Consider the following 25,785-nt stretch of genomic DNA (forward strand, 5'->3'; position numbering starts at 1 on the left):
TGATTTATTGCTATCACTGGACAAATGTTCCTAGAAGGATAAATCTTAAGCTGTAAATTGACTTCTGAATCAACCAAATAATGACTATATTATACATATCCACTTTTACAACTCTACCCTACAAAGGAAGAGAACTGACAGGCTTTTATGGTTCCAAGGTTCTTACCAACTTCTGCTCCCACAACTGACTGGCGGAGAACAAGCTGCTTTGGGAGAGAAAGCCTCGCTCTGCTCTCTATTGGAGTGTCAGGAACAAAAGTCACTGGTCCGTGATCGGGGCAGTCTGAGGGATAGGCTCGGTCACAGAGAGTGCACCCTATGGATAGGAAATTTGAGAGAAACAAATGGGGTTAGTTCAAGCAGCCTGAAGTACCACCTGCTTTCTTATTTAAATGCTAATTACTAAAGTATAACCAGTAAGAAGCAAAATTCTAGTAAAAAAGACGCCTGGGTGGCTCAGTTGGTTAAGTGTCTGCATTAAGCTCAGGTCATGATCCTGCCCCACATAGGGCTCCGTGCTCAGCCGGGAGTCTGCCTCTCCCTGTCCCTCTGCTCCTCCCCCTGCTTGTTCTCTCTCTCTCAAATAAATAAATAAAATCTTTAAAAAAATACTCTGATCAAAGAATCACTTTCTTTTTTTTTTTTTTTTATAGATTTTATTTATTCATTTGAGACACAGAGACACACAGAGAGAGAGAAAGCATGAGCAGGGGGAGAGGCAGAGGGAGAGGGAGAAGCAGGCTCCCCGCTGAGCCAGGAGTCCGATGTGGGGATCGATCCCAGGACCCTGGGATCATGACCTAAGCCGAAGGCAGACGCTTAACCATCTGAGCCACCCAGGCGCCCCAAAGAATCACTTTCTTACACTAAGATACATATCCCACTCTGACATCTCTCTCCAGTAAGATCTGATTTTTTTTTTTAATCTCACAGGACAATTTTACTATTCAGTCCATAGAGACTGACCAAAAAGTAACACTAAATTAATTCAAGAATAAAGTACATTGTTTCCTAAAGTAAATACATAATACCTTTAGATATTATATCTAAAGTCCCAAGATTCCAATTCTACCAAACTGTATGAGGAAACGGGAGTTGAAATGCCATCACACAAAGCCAAAACAGAGATGACAATATAGGTCAACAGAGGCAGAGACAGCTGCACCACTGTTCGCTTTTGCTTCACTATAAACAAACCGGTCACCCAGGTTTTGATGAGATTCTTAAGACAAAAAAAAATTTGGCAAAAAAGTGCTCTTAGGGACAATAGGTAGAATCATGTGCTTGCAGACACGTTTGCTTAAAATTCTTAATTTCTTACTGTTCATATGTTCTTTCTGCATTGTCAGAAAGGGTGCTGCCTTTATATACTGCTCTCTGTGGTTACTGTAACTTCACTTTTACAAGCTCATGAGTGTCGTTCTCATAAATCTTGTGCTCTATTTCTGTTAAGGAATAGTACACATGACTATCAGTCAATGATTATGCTCAAACCTTCCAAATTCGTCCTCAAAATAGTTGGAGTACATCAACCGCAGAACCACAGCCATCTAAGTGGTTTTTTTCCCTAAGCAATCATTAAACATTTCTCCTTAAATGACATAAAATAGCAGTAAGTTTTCGTATTTAGGCAAAGCAGAAATAATATCTTACTTCAACTACTACTTGACTAAAAATTCTTTGAAGATCAGATTAGAGATCCCCTACACTTGGTGAGAACTCATTCTCCAATGCTTTTTTCTTTTTTTAATTTTATTTATTTATCTGAGAGAGAGAACGGGAGACAGAGAGCATGAGAGGGGGAGGGTCAGAGGGAGAAGCAGACTCCCCGCTGAGCAGGGAACCCAATGTGGGACTCGATCCCGGGACTCCAGAATCATGACCTGAGCCAAAGGCAGTTGCTTAACCAACTGAGCCACCCAGGCGCCCCATTCTCCAATGCTCTTAATAACAAACCATGCTAAATCTCCAAAGGAGAAGATTTCATACTGCCAAAAATGCTTAGAGATTTCTCTGAAAATACACAAATGGCCAATGAGAACACGTAGAGGTTCAACATCATTGTCACCTGGGAAATGCAAATCTAAACCACCATGAGATGCTACTTCACACCCACTCCATAGCCAGTAAGACGGCTATAATAGAAAGCGTTCGGAAGATGTGGAGAAACTGGAACACTCACACACTGATGCTGGGAATTCAAAATGATGCAACCACCTCAGAAAAGCAGTTCCTCAAGAAGTTAAACACAGGAGCAATTCCACTCCGAAATATATATCCAAGAGACTTAAAAACATGTTCACACAAAAACTTGTACATGAATGTTCATAGCGGCATTATTCCTAATAGCCAACAGGAGAAACAACCAAATGTTCATGAATGAAAGGTGGATAAACAAAATGTGGTACAGCCACACACAGGGTAGTATTCAATCCTAAAGAGGAATGAAGTACTGACACGTGCTACAACATGAATGAGCCAGGACAACATTATGCTAAGGGAAAGAAGACACAGAAAGCCATATGTGGTATGCTTCCATTATATGAAGTGTCCAGAATAGGTGAATCTATAGAAAGTAGATTAGGGTTACCTGAGGATGGTTGTGGGGAGGGAGGGGGTTAGAAGGGCAGGAATGATGAGAGACGGCTAGTGGGGTATCTTTATGGGGTGATAAAAACATTTTGGAGTTAGATAGTGGTGCTGCTTGCAACAACCTTGTCAATATACTAAAAACTACTAAATTGTACACTTTAAAATGTATATGTGAATTATGTTTCATTTTTTAAATTTTTTTTTAAGATTTTATTTATTTGAGAGAAACAGAGAGAAAGAGCATGAGCAGAGAGGGAGAAGCAGACTCCCCGCTGAGCAGGGAGCCCAATGCAGGACTCGATCCCAGGACCCTGAGATCATGACCTGAGCTGAAGGCAGACATTTAACCAACTGAGCCACCGAGGCACCCCAACATATCTCATTTTTTAAAAAGCACACATAGGAGCAAGAGATTCCACATGCCCACTTAAAATAGGATCAACAGACTTTAGGCCACCTCTTCTGCTAAGTTAATGAGGCTACATTAATCACATTCCTAAATTAAAATATTTTAAAATTTTAACTTTCAGATTTCAAAAGATTAACATAAAAGTTCTCCTCACTGCTTGGCTTCTGAGGCACCAGAAGCTCTGTCCTACTTTTCTGACCCTCCTGTTCAGTCTACTTTGGAAGCTCTTCCGCTACTACTGTGTCTTAGCATCCCTAGCCTCTTACATTCCACTCTCACTAGGAGATAATTTCACCCCACTTCCATGGCTATGATTAATGTTTTAATGCTCAGGATCCCTGAATATTTGCAGACAGATCTCTGTGCTCCAGATTAAAATTCTCATTAAACATCTCTCCTGGGTATTTTATAGACACTGAAATCAACATGTCTGAAACCAGACTCACCATCACTCCTCAAAAACAAACAAACGGCAGTCCTCCTCCACCATTCATTATCCTAAAGTGTGGTACCACTATCCACCTAGTTTCCCATGCCAGAAACCAAGGATATCTCCTTAACCCTTCCCTCCCCCAACTTCAACCCACTGGCAAGCTCTACTAAGTTCTCTGTAAATATTCCCCACTTTCCTCATCATCATTACCTCTACTCTAGGTTAGAAAATCACCTTCCACTTAAATTATGGCATCTACTCGCCTCACACTGCAAAGAGCCCCATCCCAAACCTCACTCCTTAAGACCCTTGACTGGTCTTAGAAGACCCTCTGTGTTCTGGCTCCTACTTCTTTCTCATCACCCCCATATTATACTTCAGCAATTCTGAACCACACAAGATTCTTTTAGTTCTAGGCACCTACAGGTGCCAACTCCTGTCTGGGACACTGTTCTTCCTGATACTCAGCTGCCAACATCTTTTTTGTCCTTCAGGTCTGTGCTAACATATGCACTGCCTCCCCTGGTAAGTCTTCCCATATTCCTTCCATGGTCTGGTTAGATGCTCCCCTTTGGGCTCTTTTAGACTTCGCACTTAATCCCATCTTCCCACTTATCATACTATATTGCAACAGCTTGTTTACTTGCCTATGCTTCCCATCAGACTATAAGCTCTTTAAAGGCATGTGTCCTCTCCTGCAGACTATTTTCTACCCTGCATCTAGCACAGAGGCTGGCATAGAGTAAGCACTCAACACGTTGCTTGAATGAAGGATGTAGTGACACCAACAAATCAACAGTTTTTATATTGCTTTTTGTTATTGTTGCCCCATAAAAAGAACTTTTACATGCCCAACTACAGTAATTTATATGCATTCTGAGCAAAAATAAAAATTGCATTTGTATCTTCCTACATTTTTCCATTGGGATAAAAAAATACACATGATCTAATAAATCTGTCTTATGTTGAAAAAGCACATGGCATGACACACAGAACACCTCAATGAAGTTTACTTCTATAATGACTCTATCTCTGAAACCCAGGGAAATATCTCGAATACCATTGGGCTGACCTTATGTGTAAAACACAGAAAGAAACGACTACAGTTTCCTTACTTCAGAACCCTGTAAGAACCAACAAAATGTCCGTATGTCATCTGGCTTACTTGAGGAAAAGGCACATTAGCATGAAGGACAACACACAAAGAAAAATCCCACAGCCTAGTTTCTGTCTGTACTCCCTTAACGCCGGACTTCGTGACTACATCTGTTAGAGATGGTGGCCCTAGCTAGCAATACTCCCAACAGAAAAAGGCTGGGCACACTCACAAACGGTGAACAAGGCCGCCATGTTTTCCTTGTTTGAATCGGAGTCTTCCATTTGCAGTGCAGGTGGCACAAAAGAAAGGCTGTCCGAAGACACATCTACATGACCTGTCCCCAGAGCGACCTCCTGGGTGATGGAGGAGACAGCCACAGGCTCTAGGCTTAGGCCAACTTCATGGAGGGAAACAGATTCTAGGGAGGCGAGGTTGTGTGAGGTAGAGAGTGCCACGCTTACGGAGTTGGTGCTCATGGCCACGGGGTGAATGGAGTCACTGAGGGCACTGTCAGACATCCCGTTGACCCGACTTGCAATGTGGTCTGTCTCCATGACCACAGGGAGCTCCAGGCCATTCCCGTGAATGGGTATCACACCACCATGTCCTACAGTGTCTGCTGCAAGGTTGCTGCTCACAGAATCCACAGACAGAGGTTCATGACTTCTGGAGCCATTTGGGATTTGGGAATGCTCGCCTGCAACACCGTCCATTGTAAGTTCTTCTGCCATTCCATCTGTAGAGATTGGGCTGGCAACCCTAGAGACGTTCTCCATAGTGATTGTTGTGTCCAAGGCCACCTCATGGCCATCACTGGGGTGAAGACTTTGGGCACCATGGGTGTTCACAGAGCGAGAGTCTATTGAAACAATGCCTGGTTCTAATCCAACATTTCCATTGGACTGATAGGGATCTAGAGCTGAAGCGTTATTGGCGATAGATAATGCCGTATTACCATCAACATTTATAGAGTTAGGGTGGATATACTGAGGAGGTGGTCTGTCAGCTAAATAAGATAAAATGCCTGAGAAAAGGAAAAGATGAGATATCAGAGACTTTTTAGTACATCGTTAAATATAAGGAATTCCAAAGGCTAGAAACTATATTCCTTACAAATATAACTAAATTAATCTCTTACCTACTTCTTTGGTTTAACTGATATATATACTTTATAAAAATAGCAACATAAGTAGACCATAAAATAATCTTCTACCTCCTTATTTGGTTAAATTGATACATATACTTTATAAATAGCAACACACATATACCATAATTCAGTTTTCCCTGTGAAACTGAGAAACTGTAAAAGAGTAGCTATGTTCCTTTGAAGTCACTGGAAATTAAGCATTTAAATGATGATATTAATATATACATAGTTGGAATTCCTGAGACCCAAGATGCTGAAATTTGTTCTATAAAAGTTAAAAGGTAAAATGATTTAAATGTAGATCTTCCACATGAAAAATTTAATTAAGAAAATTTAAATATAACTAAGTTTTAATTATTAAACTGTCAAGCACATTAGGTTGTATTCAAAACCAAAGTCACAATTGAATCTGCTTTATTAAGAAATATTTGAATACACACGCTTATAAGGATGTGCTGAAATGGCACTTGCTGCATTGCCAGTGGGAGTGTAAATTACTAAAACTTCTTTGGAAAGTATATACATTAAGAACCCCAAAAATATTCATATGCTCTTGCACAAGAAATTCCACTTAGGATAATCTTCCCTAAATGCATTTTATAGATATTATACACAAAGTCATTCCTGTAACAGTAACAAGAACCTAGAAAAACCAAACTGTCCAACAATAAAGATTGATATATAAATAAACCATGGAATATTCATTCAGTAGACTGTAATGCAGCATTAAAAAGAATAATTATGAACACCATGCAGCAGTTACAGAAAATAACTACTTAAAAACACAGAAAAATACGAAGCGGAAAAAAGTGAAGATACACAATCATATAGACAGTATAGTCTTAATTATGAAAAATAGTAAAAATTCTATACACCAAGATAAAAGGCAGGAAGGAAGTACACCAAAAAGATGGATGATGGGACTATGAGTGGTTCTCCTCCCTATTTACTAAATTTTGTAAAATAAATACACACTTAGAATAAAAAAATCATTAAACTTAAAAAAAAAAACCTTTAATTTATAATAAACAATGACACTAGCAGGACAGGACATGTGGTTGACAAGAATTACAACTACAGAATTATAAAAATTGAACCAAGGAAATACTGGAGGAAAAAGGAGAAAAACTGTTTATGTGCCATTAAGAAATTAAGCCTAGTCAAACTGCTACATTAATAAAGTGTTATCTTACATTCTAAGAGGAAAGGTACAAAAATATATATATTTTTTTCCCACCTAGAGATTAAGATCCAAAACTGACCAACAGAAAAAAGTGTTATTCAAGTTTTCAAGTAGGGAGGTTAAGAGGAGGCTCTATTCTTTCTTCTAATGTCCCAAATAACCATAATACTTACCAGGTAGAATGGTTCTGAAGTAACTGCTCTCCAGGTGGGGGTAAGGTGGTGGAGGTAGGGTGTAGTTTCTTTCGGGCAACCCGCACATCACCCCTCGATCCCCAATACCCATTGGGAGCATCAGAGACAAAGCAGAAGGCAAAGAGCTCAGGGAGGGACCCAGGTTTGGAATTGCCACTGGCAGGCCTACAAAAAAATGGTTTTTTTTCCTCAATTAAAAGAAAGTAAGTACTTAAAAACTCTCACTATAATCACTAGCTAAGCTCTTAGGAAGGTTTCTGCATATGGGGGAAAAAAAATCTCACCTAATAGCCCTTTATATCCCCAGACAGATAGTATTGTGCAGATATTCACAAATATGTCTTAAATGTAGTTCTCAAGTTAGTTTTAAAATGGTCAAGTTGATCTTCCAGTTGTCTGTATTGCTTTTAAGTATCAAAACATTTAATTACAATTAAAAACCTAGTTTAAATACAATTTAAGAGAACAAATCACATAGAGATAAAGTGGGAAAAAACACCAAAGTTCACAGGAGTGGTCTCTGAGTAATGATATTACGAATTTTCTTTTACTTTTTTATTTATATTTCCCATTTTATATGGTGAGAATGTTTTACTTTTTAAAAATTCATAAATATGCTTATACTTGGAAGTTAAATGTATATGTGCTGTGTTTTTGTGTATGTGCTGTATTTCGTGATTTAAAAAATTTAAGCTTTAGATTTTATCTACCTTGGATTATACCTGCAAGGTGTAGAAGTGACTCTTACTATGCCTAAGTATAACAATGAATACTCACTAACTTGAGCAGTGCTGATTTGCATTATTTTTGCCAGTGGCAATATTTTTTAATATGCTTCTCCCCCATAACAAGAGTGTTCACTAAAAGGAATGCCTAAGAGATAATCAAATGAGTTAACTACTAATAAAATTTTTTTTAATTTCTTTTGTGGACACTGAAAGGAACGTGGAGACCCTAGTTTAGATGAATTTATTTAGCTGCTGCATTTTAGTAATTAAGCAGGTAGTTCCCTACAGAGAACTATTTAAACAACTTAAAGATTTAAATCTTAAACTTTAAATCTTATTGTTAAGTAATCTCTACATCCAACATGGGGCTCAAACTTACAACCCTGAGATCAAGAGTCACATGCTCCACTGAATGAACCAGCCAAATGTCAGCATTAACTCTAATTTTGATAAAGAAAGCCCAATACATTACAATGTCATAGATCATTAAGAATCAATAGCTTGTCTTTTTCTATTTCAAAAAAAAAGAAAAGAAAGCAAATAAAAAGGTTTTACAAGTACAGTGATGGGGGAAAATGAGCTTTTTCTATAGTATTCCTCTCTGAGTACTGAGGCTCATGGGAGTCCCATGTAGGAGCTCAATCTTTGGTGCCTCCTCTTTGAATTCTAAGCCTGGTGCATTTGCAGCTGTTGCCAATTTCAGATATAATAAAAAATAATAAAGCTCAATTGCTCTTACTTTTCTGGAACAGTTAGAATAACTTTCATTCTCTTCTATTAACCCAGGGACAGAGTACCAAGGGTATGAACCAGATGAATGGATAAACCTAGATAAAATGCCAAGTTAACTACATCTCTAAAGGCCACCAAGCCCACAGGAGGACTAATCAGAAAAAACTGCTACTCCTATCCACTAGAACTCCAGTGGTCCACAAAAACATTTCTTCCATGAGGCTGACACATGTGGAACTGCAGTTCAGACCTGCTTGGCTTCTCCTTTACACTCTTTCTCCCTTTAGACTCCACTGAGAACTGATCATGCAATTAAGTGTTGAAATTCAGTCGCTCTCCCTTACTACTGACCTGGGGCAGGAATGGCATTGTGAGTGGGTGAAGCAGCCAACCCTAGATGACTCCCTGAGACTGGCAAGGCATTGCTCACAGAGGATGAAGTCAGCTGCTCCATCCCCACTGGGCTCAGGTTCATTTCATTCATCCTAAGAAAGAGCACACATAACCAATTAGGAAAAATCTCACCTTAGTGATTCCATTGAAGTTACTGAAGAACCTGAAACGATGGGGGTAGGGAAATGGGAGGTGACCAACTACTACTTCATTTTTATGCTCACAGCTCTCTGAGACAGTGTCCTATTCTTTCTACTGATAAGGAAACTGGGATTCAGAGACATTAACTCAGTCAATGTCACAAAGCAGAAATAGGATTTAACTCAGGTGCACTTTGTTCCAAACCCTATGCACACTGCCTGAAGCAAACTGCAATCCTTAGAGCACATGGCAATAAGAGTTTGTTTTTTAACCATCCAAGTTTTTTCTTTCACAGTATTTTCTTCAAATGGCCTATTACTTCAAACCAGACTTCTGTAGAGTTTCACTCAAAAGAATTTTTACTAATTTTTTTACTAAGACTTACAGTGATACTGGGTCTGAATTAGATTATTAACGGTGTGAAGAAGCACCGTATTTCCTCCATGGGTTAGATTTTATTAAAACTCTGTATAAAAATCTTAATAATATCTGCCATATAGCAAGGTTCATTATGTAAGCTTTGATATATACTTTATAAAAATTTATTTCACATTGTCTCACCAATTCTTCAAAATAAAGTAAATTAGGAAACCAGGTCAAAGAGGACATGTCATATGCCCCAAATCCTAGCAATTAAGTAGAAGAGCACCGATCATGCTGCAAAACACTGCCAAAAAGTTTCTCGATACAGCAAACCTTTTTTTTTCTTTTCAAATCTACAGACCATTTTTGTCAGGCCAAAAAATCTGAGAATCACCTTTTCTATGCAATCTTTCATTATCATTAACAATCTTATCACAATACACTAGTTTGAACAAGATGCCTGCTATTGGAGGCTATCAATAACTATTAGTTCCTATATCAGAATTTAGAGACTGCCATATTATAAGCATTATAATTTCAAGAGACTAGCCAACATGTTATCCAAATGTTACTAAAGACCTCCAATCCCAGGGCACCTGGGTGGCTCAGTCCTTTAAGTGTCTGCCTTCAGCTCAGTTCATGATCTCAGGGTCCTGGGATAGAGCCCTGCAGCCCTGAGTCTGGCTCCCTGCTCAGTGGGGAGCCTCCTTCTCCCTCTTCTTCTGCCCCTCCCCCTGCTAGTGCTAGAGTTTGTGTGTGAGCGCCCGCGCGCTCTCTCAGATAAATAAATAAAATCTTAAAAAAAAAAAAAGGGTGCCTGGGTGGCTCAGTCGGTTAAGCATCTGACTTCAGCTCAGGTCGTGATCTCAGGGTCCTGGGATCAAGCCCCGCATCAGGCTCCCTGCTCAGTGGGGAGTCTGCTTTTCCCTCTACCCTCCCCCCTGCTCGTTATCTCTCTCTCAAATAAATAAATAAAAATCTTAAAAAAAAAAAAAAAGACCTCCAATCCTATATTGAGAATAAGTATAGGGAACAGTAATGCAAGTTCTTCTGTGTATGTCTATCTACATGGGAGGAGTAAAGAAGGAGAGGAGAAATCAAATGGATCTACATATTTCTTAGCAGCGAAAGAAAACCTAAATAGGTTGTAATCTGAAAAATGGCAGTACCAGCTATCAGTAAACCTGAAAATAATAATAGCTCACACTTATTACTCCCTTACTGTATGTGTAAGCCACTGACCTAAGTGATTTACATGTAACTATTTCACCTAATCCTTATAACTGCTGTGAGGTAGGTATTATTCTTGATCCCATTTTAGAGATGAGAAAACAGACTCAGAGAGGCTAAGAAATTTAACCCAAGATTATATAACAAGTGGCAGAGTTGGAATTTAAATCCAGGTCTGCCAATTTAAGAAACCTAAATCGAATCACTATGTTGTGCACTTGAAACTAATAGAACATTGTATGTCAACACCTGAAATTAACATAACATTTTATGTCAACTACAATAAAATTTTTTTAAAGATTTTATTTATTTGAGAGAGAGCACAAGCGGGGGGGGGGGGGGGTCCCCATAGAGGGAGAGGTCCCACAGGGGGAGAGGGTGAAGCAGGCTCTCTGCTGAGCAGGGAGCCTGATGCAGGGCTGGATCCCAGGACCGTGAGTTCATGACCTGAGCCGAAGGCAGACGCTTAACCAACTGAGCCGCGCAGGCGCCCTTACAATAAAAAAATGTTTAAAAAAGAAACTCAAGCTCTTAACTACAATTAGAAAGACAATTACACTAAAAGAACCATTTTGCCTTTTACTCAGTTCCAATAATTAGCATCTGTGTATTTATATTGTGGGTTGTGTTTAAAGTGCAACGTAGACCTGTTCCTGCATTATTCTACATCCACAGGCTTTAATCTACCCAAGGCCAGGTATCTCATAAAACTAAACTCTCAGACATTAATAAAACGAACAAGGCCAACAGTAGAGAACAGGCACTCTGAAATACTTGATTTGGATGGAGCAATGCATTTTCATCCTCAGTAGAGGCAACTAGAAGCATATGACAAATGAGGCACACCTGACGAAGGACAGCACATTAATGACAGTATTTAATTACCCTATAAAAGAATGCAAAAAAAATCCTTATAGCCTAAAGAAACAATAGCTAACTTAATTTTGCAAGTTTAAAACAGACTTTTCCTGTAACTTATTATAGCTACAAATGTAACTAAAACTCTACAACCACTGGAGCAGTGGGTTAAACAAATGGGTTACAATAATTTTTTAAAGTACACCTAAAAGTCTATAGCTTCAAATCCCATTCTAAAAATTCCTGAATATTAATCTGTGTACCTAATCTCCAGATAAAAATCAAAATGGTGTTTCTAGGTTGACTCCTAGGCCTTCTCAAACCAGTTCAAACCAGAGTTTAATGTGAGAGGCTCAGCAGATTTCTGCTTTGTCGTGAGTCACTAAAATGTGATTACCTCAGCAGCCATAAACCAAAGGTAACTAGTATCTCACAGAGAGAAAGCAGAAGGGAATTTACAATATGATCCTCATAAGACTCTCATTCTGAAGTGCAATTCTATTCTACCTACCTTTCTCATAGGAGTTTCTGGGAAGCAATCTTGGAAGAAGGGCCAAAATCACACCAACCTCTCTCTTCTTCCCTACTCATTCCTGGTAAAACCATTTCTTTCACACTTCTACGCTTTATGTGTGTGTTTCTAACTGACCTAGGAATAAACCATTTGCCAGTTGCTAATCTTACGACTTTTTTCTTAGAATCTTATAACTTTTTCTTAGAATATTTAAGAAGCTAACTGAAAGCGGCTACTTTGCAAAATGCAATGGACAGCCTGAGCAACTTCAATGAATTTGTTTTATCTTCCTCATCCTACACATACAGCCTATGAAACTGCCCCAAAAGAACAGCCAAATGTAACTATATCTGGCATATTTCTGTACTGGCATGGTATCATTAAGTACTTGAAACATTAGCAGGAAATGTGCAAAACTAATAATTTCTACCTGCAAAATTAAGAACCTAATTTCTCCACATTACCATCCAAGCCATAGGGTAACCAGCAAAATTCAAGGTGAAGCATGGTGATAAGCTAAAATACACTCTGGAATTCAAATCAAGATATTAAAAGCTCAAATAACTCAAAGGCATAGGGGAAATGTCAATGAGCCAACAGTCAATGTGTGGCTAATTGGAACTATTCACATTTGGAGTCAATTTGGTTGAATGAAAGTATATTCAACCCAACTCTGGCTTCTGGATTTCTTGATCCTTTTGGGACATATATCCATTTGCAAATCGCACCTGTAACCTTCCCCCATGGCACCAAAACCAAAGAAAGGCACTCTAAACTCTCATTTGCCAAATGTTTTCCAAAGATGTCACCAGCGCGGAGCCCACCAAGCCACTCACCTGTGATGCATCTGCTTGGGGCCAAGTGTCAGAGAAAAGAACACACGGGTGGCGGGGAACCGGCATCAGGGATTGCGTTCCAGGGTCACGTGCTACCGCATCTTGCTTACAACCGCTGCACAAACGCGGCCACTCGGCCCCGCGGCCGCCCGGGGCCGCCCAACTTCTCCCGAGGGCCGGCGGCCGCGCACCCCGCCGCGAGATGGGGCATGCCGGGGGACACCCGGGGCTTTTCCTCCAGAAGCTTCGGGAGGGGGGCTGCCCAACCTGGGGAGGGGGGAGGACAAGGGCGGTCACCAAAACGGGGGAGGATGCAGTCCCCGTCCCCTCGCCACCGGAGAGCCCAGGCGCTGCGGACACCGCCTCCCAGGGGCGGCCGGCTAACTCGCCAGCTCGCCGGCGTGGGGCCCGCAGGCCCTGCCGCCCTCGCCCCACCCCGGCCGGGCCCGTGTGCAGCCCACCTGCCGGCCGCGCGGGGGGCGCGCGCGCCTGCCCCACCGCTTTGTTCCTCATCCGGGCAGAGCTCGCCTCGGGCCCTCCCCGCCCGCTCGGCCCCCGCGCCCCGGGGGCCGCCGGCCTAACGTTTCCCGCCCGGCCCGGCCCAGCCCGCCGTCTCCTCAGGGCCGCACCCTCCAAGGCGCGTTTCCGGCTCCTCAGCCACTCGGGGCGCCTGCCGCTCCGCCCCTCGTGCGTGCGCCCCTCCCCGCCCTGGCCCGCTAGCGGCGCCTGCCTTCCGGCGCCCCTCCCCCAACCGAGCCCCTTCTGCGCGTGCGCACCCCGGGGACCCGGGCCCGAGGTTGCCTGGCTGCGAGAGGCTCCGCCGGGAGCGCCGCGTCTCAGACTGGTCGGATTGCGTCGAGAGTCGAGCTATCGACCCACAGTTGCTAGGCAACCAGGGCTCATGTGCAAGTAGCAAATGGGTTCTGAGTCCCCTAAATCCTCAGACTCAAGGTTTCAGTCTTCTTAGCATTCTCCTACTAGGGAATCGTGGCTCCACGCAAGCCCCAAAGATTCCAAGTAAGGGACTTAGCCCAAAGATATTGGCGCTGTTGCCCAGGAGGAATTGGGAGTCTATCTTGAATAGTTTTCACCTTAAGTTACACCTGAAGGTTGCCCAGTTTCCCTGCTTCAAGTCATAAATGGTGGAGTGGGATTTGTACAAATTTTCTTCCCCTCATCTCTGCCCTTCTTCTCTCCTGTATGGCAAGCACCGTGCTAAGCTCTAGGAATACTGAGATGGGATCATTTTTCTCTAAAGTCAAATTTGTGAGGACTGGACATTATAACAAACTGCCTGGTACCTTCCGACACCAGCGGAACAGCAGAGACCCAGGAAATCTTCCTTTCATTCACAAAACAATTACTGAATTACATCTCAAACAGAAATACAAAATAAGACCTAGGTCTTGACCTTGAACAGCTTGTAGTCTAGTGAAGACTGTGAGTTTTGCAATTCAATCCCAGGTAAAGGGGCAAAGGCACAAACAGTGTTTTGGATGAGAGGTGAGAGTGGTGTTTCCCTTCCCTTCTCATAAAAAGAAAGCACATTCCAGATGAGGGAACTAATCACTGAACACTGACAGGTCACATTGGTTTTGCTCTCTTGTTGATAACAAATAGAAGTCTAAATCAAGAAAGTCGTCATATCACAAGTAAATTAGACACAGTATTTCCTAAAATACCAAATTCAAACCTGGGACCTAGAGAATAATGGTGTGTTTTATAAAGGGCTGAATAATTTCCCTCCAGTTTTCCATGTCTATTCTTTTCAAACAATGTTATTAATTTCAGAGATGTAAAAATCGTGTAAAAAAATCATGATTACATAGAATATGTAAGACCTAAAACTGTAATAGCTACAGAAGAAAATATAAGAGAAAATCTTTGTAACTCTGATAGGACACGAAAATCAAGAACCACTACAAAATTGACAAATTGAACTTCATCAAAATTAAAACTTTCTGTCGTGAAAAGACACTGTTGACAAAATAAAGTTAAACCAGAAATGGGTATAAAATATTTGCAAAACAAATATCTGACAAAGGACTTTAATCTGGAATATATAAAGAACCCTTTAAATTCAATAATAAGGAGTCAAACAACCCACATTTTTTAAATGGGCAAAATATTTGAGCAGCCACTTTACCAAAGATGATATATAGATGGCAATTAAGCACACAAAAAGATGAGCAACATAATTAGTTATTAGGGAAATGCAAATCAAAACACAATAAGGTAACATTACGCACCTACTAGAGTGGGCAAAGTTTAAAAGACTAACTATAACAAGTGTTGGTGCAGATACAAAACTGGAACCCTCACACTTTGCTGGTGGGAATGCAAAATGCTACAGCCATTTTAGAAAACAACTTAGCAATTTCTTATACCATACAATTCAGTAATTAAATTCATAGGTATCTACCCAAAAGAAAATAAAAACATAGGTACAAAGACTTGTACAAAATGCTCATAGAAACTTTATTTGTAATAGTGCCAAACTGTAAACAGCCCAACTGGTGAATGAATAAACAAATTGTAGTATATTTACATAGTGGAATACTACTCTGCAATAAAAAGGAGCAAGCTATTGATATGTGGATGAATCTCATCTTTCATACACAAAAGACTACACATATTATGTGTGCCCACTATATAAAATTCTAGAAAAGACAAAACTATAGTAATAGAAAGCAGATAAGTGATTGTCAGGAGTTGGGGATGAATGGGAGGGATGAGATTGCCTACAAAGGGGCATGAGGAAGCTTTTAGGGGTGATGAAAATTATCTTGATTATGGCAGTGGTTACACAACTGTAAACATTTGTCAAAATTCATCAAACAGTACACTGAAATTGGTGAGTTTTATTGTATGTCAAAATCCTCAAAAAGCCAATTTAGAGTAGGTCACTGTATGCTCTCTCATCATTCTTAATCTTTATTGTAATTAATTGTTTAATTTTCTGTCTTGCCAAGTAGATTTTAAGTTTTGGGAACAAGATCCATGTCTATCTGATTTAATGCTACATGAGATAGCACAATACCTGACATATACTAGGAGCTCAATAAATATTTGATTAATAAATTAAAGTTAGGGGTGCCTGGGTGGCTCAGTCGGTTAAGCACTTGCCTTCGGCTCAGGTCCTGATCCCAGAGTCCTGGGATCGAGCCCCACTTCGGGCTCCCCGCTCAGCAAGGAGTCTGCTTCTCCCTCTGACCCTCCCCCATCTCATGCTCTCTCTCTCTCAAATAAATAAATAAAATCTTTAAAAATAAATAAATAAATGAAAGTTAAACTGGCATAATCCTAAACTATGCTTATTAACTCACATATGGCTTTACTTGGAGACATACAGAAAAATGAATGCCCAAAGGTTACCTAAGGAGCTGATTTAGGATGACTTGCCACTTTAAGGAGACACCAAGGGACCAGTAAAACAATCAAAACAATGGGAGAATTACTGACCAATCAGACAAATAGAAATAAAGAGTATAGCTGTTCTTTTAGGACCCACGTATTCAAATGACTGAAACAGAAATGTTGGTTTGCACCCAAAGGGTGAAGCTTAGAGATAAGTGTATATAAGACAAACCAGATAACAACCATTCATTTTTTGCTGGATGGAAAATTATCTTCTAGCACTAAAGATCTGGGCAAGAATGGGTAAATTGGGGCCTAGTTTGGGCTGCTCAGGATATCTTTTTTTTTCATTCAACTCCAATTAAGGTATAAAACCCTGCTTTTGATCTCTCATGTTAGGAAGACTGGAAATACGACTTTTTGTAGATAAACCTGGTCTTTGGCATTCTTGAGATTCTCCCCCTAAGCCTGAAACAATTACAATTTATTGTAACAGATTCTAACTGACTCTTTTCTTTATATAATATTTGCAGAAAGGCATGGGAAAGCTAGAATTTATTCAACAAATATTTGTTGAGTACCTACTACATGCCAAGTATTGCTTTGGGCACTGTCGGATACAGCAGTGGATTAAACAGGCAAAAATATGCCAGTCCCTATGGAGCTTACATTATAGTGGAGGAATACAGATAATAAACAAGTAACTAATTAAAATATATAACATTCCAGATGGCAATAAATACCATGAAAAAGTATGGCAGGGAAGAAAGCGCCCGGAGATAGGGGCTGCAATTTAAAATAGGACAAAGAAATCATCATTGAAAAGGTGAAATTTGAACCAAAGGAGGTGAGAGAGTGATCCATATACACATCTGAAGAGGAGAGTTTCAGTCAGAGGTAAGGGAAAGTGCAAAGGCCCTGAGGCAGAAGAATGTCTGGCAGGTTTGAAGAATTGCAAGGAAGTCAATGACAGTAGAATTGTACACTCCAACACGGTAGCCATTAGCCACATGTGGTTATTGAACCTCTAAAATGTACCTACATCAAATTGTGGAATTATTTTAGGGCAAGAGAGTAAAACAGAGTGACCGTGTTAATGACTCCAGTTTGGCACTCCTCCTTGTAACCATGTCCTTTGCAAGGTGACTTTACAGCTCATCCCAGGATCACCTAGAGTCCTCTTCTTCTGCCCCTTGATTCTGAGTTGTCCATACTAGACATTTATTAGAACTCAGCCTCAATCATCGCCTTTCAGGCTCAAGAACTAAATAAATACTTGCCTTAAGTGACTGAGTCTTGGGTTAGTGTACTTGGTGGCCACTCTGAAGGAGGCTGCCTTCCTTTTCCTGGATACCACTGATTTTCTGCTCAGAACTTTGGAAACATTACATGGGTATGAAAGATTAAGCACTAGTATTTGCAACATTATTTCTTTAGGGTTAATGTCCAAGAACAGGCATACCTCGTTTTATTGCACTTCGCTAATATCACATTTTTTACAAATTGAAGGTTTGTGGCAACCCTGGGTCAGCCAGTCAGTTGGTGCCATTTTTCCGACATCATTTGCTCACTTTATTTCTCTTGTCACATTTTGTTAATACTCCCAATATTTTAGAAGTTTTCATTATTGGGGCGCCGGGGTGGCTCAGTCGGTTGAGCATCCGATTCTTGATTTCTGCTCAGGTCATGATCTCAGGGTCGTGAGATCGAGCCCCGTGTCACACTGTGCTGGGTGTGGAGCCTGCTTAAGATTCTCCCTCTCGTTCTGTCCCTCCCCACCCCCTGTGCTCGCTTGCTCTCTCTCTCTCTCTCTCTCAAAAAAAAAAACCAATAATAAAAATTTTTAAGTTTTCATTATTATTATATTGGTTATAGTGATCTGTGATCTTTTTCTTTTTTTTTAAAGTAGGCTACATGCCCAGCCTCACAACTCTGAGATCAAGACCTGGGCTGAGATCAAGAGTCAGACACTTAACAGACTGAGCCATGCAGGAGCCCTGATCAGTGATCTTTGATGTTACTATTGTAGGTTTTTTTGGTGCCACAAACCTCACCCATATAATATGGTAAACTTAATAAATGTGTGTGTTCTGACTGATCCACCAACTGGTTATTCCCCCTTCTCTCTCCTTCTCCCCGGACCTCCCTATTTTCTGAGACACAGCAATGTTGAAATTAGGCCAATTAATAACCTCTAAGTGTTCAAGTGAAAGGCTGAGGATGCACGTTCTCTCACTTTAAATCAAAAGCTAGGGAAGCGCCCGGGTGGCTCAGTCGTTGGGTGTCTGCCTTCGGCTCAGGTCATGATCCCAGGGTCCTGGGATCGAGCCCCGCATCAGGCTGTCTGCTCGGCGGGAGGCCTGCTTCTCCCTCTCCCACTCCCCCTGCTTGTGTTCCCTCTCTCGCTGTGTCTCTCTCTGTCAAATAAATAAATCAAATCTTAAAAAAAAAAAAAAAGCTAGAAATGATGAAGCTTAGTGAGGAAGCATGTCAAAGCTGAGACAGGCTGAAAGCAAGGCCTCTTGAGCCAAACAGTGAGGCAGGCTGTGAAGGCACAGGAAGAGTTTTTGAAGGAAAGTAAAAATGCTACTCTAGTGAACACACGAGTGATAAGAAAGTGGAACAGCCTTATTGCTGATATGGAGAACGTTTGAGGGGTCTGGATTGAAGATCAAACCAGCCACACATTCCCTCAAACCAAAGCCTAACCCAGAGCAAGGCCCTAACTCTCTTCAATTCTGTGAATGCTGAGAGAGGGGAGGAGCTGCAGAAGAAAAGTTTGAAGATAGAAGGGGCTGGTTTCAAGGAGAGAAGCCATCTCCATAACATACAAGTGCAAGGTGAAGCAGCAAGTGCTGATGGAGAAGCTGCAACAAGTGATCCAGAAGATCGAGCTAAGATCATTAAGGTGATGCCCTAAACAACAGATTTCAATGTAGACAAAACAGCTTTATATTGGAAGAAGATGCCATTCAGGACTTTGAGAGCTAGAGAGGAGAAGTCAATGCCTGGCTTCAAAGCTTCAAAGGACAGGCTGACTCTCTTGCTAGGGTTTAAAGCAGCTGGTGACTTTAAGTTGAAGGCAACGCTCATTTGCCATTCCGAAAATCCTAGGGCCCTTAAGAATTATGCTAAACCTACTCTTCCTGTGCTCTAGAAAGGGAGCAACAAAGCCCAATGATAGCACTTTGGTTTACAACATGGTTTACTGAATATAGTAAGCCCACTGTTGAGACCTACTGCTCAGGAAAAAAGACTCCTTTCAAAATATTACTGCTGGTTGACAATGCACCTGGTCAGCCAAGAGCTCTGACGGAGATGGACAACCAGATTAATTCTGTTTTCATGTCTGCCAACACAACATCCATTCTGCAGCCCATGGGTCAAGGAGTAATTTCAACTTTCAATTCTTACTATTTAAGAAATACATTTTGGGGGTGCCTGGGTGGCTCAGTCGGTTAAGCATCTGACTCTTTTTTTTTTTTTTTTTTAAGATTTTATTTATTTATTTGACAGAGAGACGCAGCGAGAGAGAGAACACAAGCAGGGGGAGTGAGAGAGGGAGAAGCAGGTTTCCCTGCCAAGCAGGGAGCCCGATGTGGGGCTCAATCCCAGGACCCTGAGATCATGACCGGAGCCAAAGGCAGACGCTTAACGACTGAGCTACCCAGGTGTGCCTGATTCTTGATCTCAGCCCAGGTCTTGATCTCAGGGTCATGAGTTCAAGTCCCTTCCAGTGTGGAGCCTACTTAAAATTTAAAAAAAAATATTTCATGAGGCGGTAGCTACCATAAACATTCATTCCTCTGATGGATCTGGAAGTTGAAACCTTCTGGAAGGGTTTCACCATTCTAAATGCCATTAAGAACATTCATGATTAATAAGAAGCGGTCAAAATATCAATATGAACAGGAGTTTTGAAGAAGTTGATTCCAGCCCTCACGGGTGACTTTGTGAGGTTCAAGACTTGAGTGAAGGAGGTCACTGTGGATGTGGTGGAAACAGCAAGAGCACTAGAATTAGCAGTGGAGTCTGAAGATGGGACTTAATTGCTGCGATCTGATGATCAAACTTGAATGGATGAGGAGTTGTTTCTTATGGATGAGCAAAGAAAGTGGCTTACTGAGATGGAATCTACTCCTGAAGATGCTGTGAAGATTGCTGAAATGAACACAAAGGATTTAGAATATGACATAAATTGAGTTGATAAAGCAGCAGCAGGGTTTGAGAGGATTGACTCCGATTTTGAAAGAAATTCTACAATCCTTTCAAACAGCTTCACAGACTACAGAGAAATCGTTCATGAAAAGAAGAGTCCGTCAATGTGGCAAATTTCACTGTTGTCTTTTTTTTTTTTTTAATGTTTTATTTATTTATTCATTTATGAGAGTCACAGAGAGAGAGAGAGGCAGAGGCAGAGGGAGAAGCAGGCTCCCCGCCTAGCAGGGAGCCCGATGCGGGACTCCATCCCAGGACCCTAGGATCATGACCTGAGCTGAAGGCAGACGCTTAACCATCTGAGCCACCCAGGCGCCCAAATTTCACTGTTGTCTTATTTTAAGAAATTGCCACAGCCGCCCCAACCTCCAGCAATCCCCGCCCTGATCAGTCAGCAGCCATCACATGCAGGCAAGACCCTCCACCTGCAAAAAGATGATAGCTCACTGAAAGCTCAGATGATGGTTAGCATTTTTTAGCAATAACATATTTTTTTAAAAGATTTTATTTATTTTAGAGAGAGAGCACAAGCAGGGGAAGGGAAGAGGGAGAGGGAGAGAAAGCTTCTTAAGCAGACTTCATGCTGAGTGTGGAGCCTGACTCCGGGCTCGATCTCACGACCCTGAGATCATGACCCAAGCCGAAATCAAGAGTCAGACGCTCGACCAACTGAGTCACCCAGGCACCCCAACAATAATGTATTTTTTAATTTTTAAGAAATATTTTATTTATTTATTTGAGAGAGAGAGAGAGCACGAGCAGGGAGAGTGGCAGAGGGGCAGAGAGAAGCAGACTCCCCACTGGGCAGGGAGCCTGATGTGGGGCTTGATCCCAGGACTCTGGGATCATGACATGAGTTGAAGGCAGATGCTTAACCCACTGAGCCACCCAGACGCTCCAATAACGTATTTTTAAATTAAGGTGTGTACGTTGGGTTTTTTTAGACACAATGCTGTCTATTGCACACGTAAGAGACTGTAGTGTAGGGTAAACGTATCATTTATAGGCACTGGGAAAAAATTCATTTGACTCGCTTTGTTGTGATGTTCACTTTATTGTGGTGGTCTGGAACTGACCTGCAATATATCTCAGAGGTATGCCTGAACTTGGTTTCACTCCTCTATGAGGTGCAGAATGGCTTATTTTCTAAATGTAGTGGATGCAGAACGAGAGCTGACATAATCCTGTGTGTTCTGTTCACTCTTGAGACCTTAGAAGCAGAACACACGTGTCACTGAACGAATTCAATTCTTAGACTTGAAGGGACTATACTAATATCAGGAGCCCCCAGGCTGTAACTGATGAAGGAACCCTGACTCTGCTCAGGCTTTGGAGTAAGAGGCTTCTGGTTCAGCATGAGTGGAATAAGAAATTGGGTGGAATGATCTGTGGAGTTTAACCAAAGACATTTTCATGTTGTTACCTTCAAATGTGAACCTCTAAGCTAAGGTTATTTAAACTTTGGGCTTAAACTTACCGCGATTTGATAATGGGAGACGTATTTTTAAATTTGCAGTATTCTTTCTTGATGATTTATTTGATTACATAACCTCCAGCCAGCTATATTGGAATGGTCTTCATTAGAGAAAGGAAAAGAATCAGGAATGAGTTTTTAAGCCTAGCCCACCAGGTTCTGGGGTTCATTTAACTAAAGTATCACTCTGATCTATTTTACAGATTTTTATGGGGCAAAACTAGATTGTGATTTTAGGATGATACACAAAGGAATAGTAGTTGCCATTGAAGGAGGGTGGAAACTGGTGGTGGGGGGGAGGCAGTTGGTAAGAACATTAGTAATGCCCTCCAAAAATTCCAACAGTAATGATAAAATAAATTTTAAAAGTAACTGAAAATTTAGCTCTCAAGAAGTTCTATGTGGTTTTTACCAAATCTTCAAGGAATAGATAATTTTTACCTTTTGTGAATGGTTCCAGAGCCTAGAAATAGATGGACAGCTACTCAGCTTATTTTTAAGAGTTCGAAATAATCCTAATACCAGAAAAAGAGAGTACAAGAATATAAAACTAGGAACAAATACAACTTGGGATACTAGAAACAAAATTTCTAAATGAAATGTTAACAAATTGAATCCAGCAGTGAACTAAAAGAATCATGACTCCGTAATGACTCCATAAGATTCAAACCCAGGAATGCAAGACAAGCTCAACTGTGGCAACCCTATTATCACAATTCACTGCAATACTAAATTAAAGAAGAAAATACACATGATTTCATAGATACATTTGATAAAATTTAATAGCCATTAAATATTAATAATACTCTTAGCAAATTAAGAGTAGAAGAAAATGTCCTTAATTTGATAAACTCCTCCATGGTAGAACATTAGAAACTTTCCCATAAAAAAATGCAAGGATGCTAGCTATTACTACTACAATTAACACTGGACTGGGTATCTTAGGCAGTGAAATTTAATAAGAAAAATAAATGAGTTTCATTGAAAGGAAGAAACAAAACTATCATTGTTAGTAGACAATATGATTATAGTTTAAGAAATCCTAGAAAATTGGGGCACCTGGGTGGCTCAGGCAGTTAAGCATCTACCTTCAACTCGGGTCATGATCCCAGGGTCCTGGAATCGAGTCCCACATTGGGCTCCCTGTTCAGTGGGGAGTCTGCTTCTCCCTCTCCCTCTGCTGCTCTATCTCTAATTAAATCTTTTTTAAAAAAATCCTAGAAGATCATTATTAGAAAATAACTATTAGAACTATCTATGTGTGCGTATTCGTCAACATTCACTGAATTATATATTTAATATATGTACATTTCACAGCATGTAGATTTTCTCTCCATTAAAAGGCGATAGAACTAGCCAGTGAAATGACTGGATTAAAGATTAACATGCGCTAAATCATTAGCTTCAAAAACTAGAAAAAAATTCTATTCAATAGCAACCAGATCTATGAGACGTCTTGAGATAAATGTAATAAGAAACACATAAGATCTACACTAAGAAACCTGTGAAACTTCATTAAAGGGCAAAAAAAAAAAAAAAAAAGACTTGAATGAATGAATTCTATCATTTCATACAGGAGAGATTCAATGTTTCAAAAAGCTAACTCTCTCTCCAAATCCATCCATATATTTAACACAGTCCCAATTAGAATCCCAAATTTTGTTTGTTTCTTTACAGAAATTAAAAGTGCATGCATGGGGGCGCCTGGGTAGCTCAGTCGTTAAGCATCTGCCTTCGGCTCAGGTCATGATCCCAGGGTCTTGGGATCGAGCCCCGAATCGGGCTCCCTGCTCCGCGGGAAGTCTGCTTCTCCCTCTCCCACTCCCCCTGCTTGTGTTCCCTCTCTGTCAAATAAATAAATAAAATCTTTAAAAAAAAATGCATGCATGTTACCTTCTCTGCTCTTCTCCAGATTTAGACGTCCTTGTTCAAGAATTGTCCCTCCAAATGACTTGTGCAGTCAGCCATCGATCTCCAAGCCTCGAGTTTGGTGCCTTTCTCTAATTCACACCGAGGTGCCAGACATAGGCAAGGAAAAGGCTTGCAAAACTTGTGGCAGGAGAAGACAGCTTTAAAGAAGAGAGAAAAGACAAAAAGCCACAAGGAAAGGATGAATGTGTTTGATGACAGCAAAATTTTACATTGTTGTATGACAAAAGACCGCAGAGACGGGGTTAGCATGCAGTGTTTGAGAAGGACAGAAAAGCTAGTAATACATTGTACCTAAATATTTGTGGTTCTTTAAATCATCTTTAAAATAGAATGGAGGCGGGGTGCCTGGGTGGCTCAGTCGTTGAGCGTCTGCCTTCGGCTCGGGTCGTGATCCCAGAGTCCTGGGATCGAGCCCCGTGTCGGGCTCCTTGCTCGGCGGGAAGCCTGCTTCTCCCTCGCCCACTCTACCTGCTTGTGTTCCCTCTCTCACTGTGTCTCTCTCTGTCAAATAAATAAATAAAACCTTTAAAAAAAAAAATAGAATGGAGGGGTGCCTGGGTTGCTCAGATGGTTAAGCATCTGCCTTCGGCTCCGGTCCTGATCCCAGGGTCCTGGGATCCAGCCCCACGTCCAGCTCCTGGCTCAGTGGGGAGCCTACTTCTCCCTCTGCCTCTCCCCCTGCTCGTGCTCTCTCTCTCTCTCTCTCTGTATCTCTGTGTCTCGAATGAATAAATAAAATCTTTTAAAAAATTTTTTAAAAAATAGAATGGAATGGTGCTGGTAAAGGATTCACGAAGGTTTCACCCTTCTGTGTGACAATTCGACCTTCAGTTAAACTTTCTGTTTTCTGGTCCTCTGAAACCTGATAAAGATAGAATGTCAACTATGTCATTAGGCAACCTTACTCATATTAAAGCAATGGCATCTGGCACAACTCTAAATACTTAGCCTTGGGCTTCTCTGAGGGGGAAGACTCTTTCCTTGGTCCCTGGTGGGGTCCGTGGAAGTTATGCGTGTGGGTTCGTTCCAAGAATGATCTGGCTCCTGAGGGGTATGAGACTTCTAAGTCAGGACAGCTATCACGTGGGGCTGACGTGAGTCTTCTTTCCACACACCTGAGCTGTAACTTGCCTCCAGGGGGCTTGGGAGAAGCACCTGTGTGGATTGCCGCACAGAGTATTGCCAAGGACTCCCAGGGAGGTGCAATGCCTAGTTCAGCCCTGCTCCAAGCATTGTTCTTGATCTGTATCCTTCCCAGTGAATCCGACACCAAATGTGGCCCCCAGTAGTCTTACGGAGTCTCAGTATCTAGTTGTACCCCAAAGACCCCTAGGAGATGTTGCACATGGTAATATAGATAGCTTATACCTGAGCTAGGTAGAAAAGGACTAACTGAATAGAATAGAATCGTATGATCTATTCAGTTTGAGATTTAGTTATCTGCACCTGTGAGAAATCTTATTCCTACCCTGAGGTCGTAGCATAGGTTTTCCTGTTTCCCCTGTGACAGCTGATGCAAGTAGCAGGCATGCGGCCGTCCAGACAGGGATGCACACCTCTGTGCCACCAGCCTAGGAAACCAAAATCTATGATGTGATTTCAAATATTTTGGAAGAAGAACCAATCTAAAGTCTTCATCTCACATGTTTCTTTCTTTCTTTCTTTCTTTCTTTTTTTTAAGATTTTATTTATTTATTTGAGAGAGAGCGAAAGCGAGAGAGATCACAGAGGGAGAGGGCGAGGGAGAAGCAGACCCCCGGCTGAGCGGAGAGCCGGATGCGGGGCTCGATCCCAGGACCCTGGGATCATGACCTGAGCCAAAGGCAGACGCTTAACCAACTGAGCCACCCAGGCACCCCATCTCACATGTTTCAAGCAGCTGGTGAGGGACCTGTCTGAGTTTTAGAGGTGGAAGTCTTCCTTAGCCTTAGAGATATCTTTTAATCTACTGA

At 41.2% G+C, this 25,785-nt stretch overlaps 1 protein-coding gene across 6 annotated transcripts in view; it reads right to left on the reverse strand.

Annotated features, from left to right (window-relative positions):
* The window catches only part of PRDM4 (PR/SET domain 4), a 30,360-nt gene extending 16,717 nt beyond the window's left edge, over window positions 1–13,643 (reverse strand). For 4 of the 6 annotated variants that reach the window (XR_004300939.1, XR_004300938.1, XM_032416654.1 and 1 more), the window contains exons 1-6: window positions 13,314–13,444; window positions 12,853–13,119; window positions 8,869–9,002; window positions 7,037–7,222; window positions 4,763–5,557; window positions 167–316 (exon numbers count right to left, since the gene is read on the reverse strand). Coding sequence is in view for 4 of the 6 variants with exons in the window: in XM_032416654.1 (XP_032272545.1) it covers window positions 167–316; window positions 4,763–5,557; window positions 7,037–7,222; window positions 8,869–9,002; window positions 12,853–12,863 (1,276 nt within the window). In the remaining 2 variants the exon portion in view is untranslated. Of the gene's footprint in view, window positions 1–166; window positions 317–4,762; window positions 5,558–7,036; window positions 7,223–8,868; window positions 9,003–12,852; window positions 13,120–13,313; window positions 13,445–13,481; window positions 13,543–13,628 lie in introns of those variants that run through there. The other 2 variants (XM_032416653.1, XM_032416652.1) reach the window with 2 other exon arrangements.
* Window positions 13,644–25,785: the final 12,142 nt, after the last annotated feature.

The sequence above is a fragment of the Phoca vitulina genome, unplaced genomic scaffold, assembly GCF_004348235.1.
Source record: "Phoca vitulina isolate PV1807 unplaced genomic scaffold, GSC_HSeal_1.0 scaffold19, whole genome shotgun sequence".
In the NCBI taxonomy this organism is placed as follows: domain Eukaryota; kingdom Metazoa; phylum Chordata; class Mammalia; order Carnivora; family Phocidae; genus Phoca; species Phoca vitulina.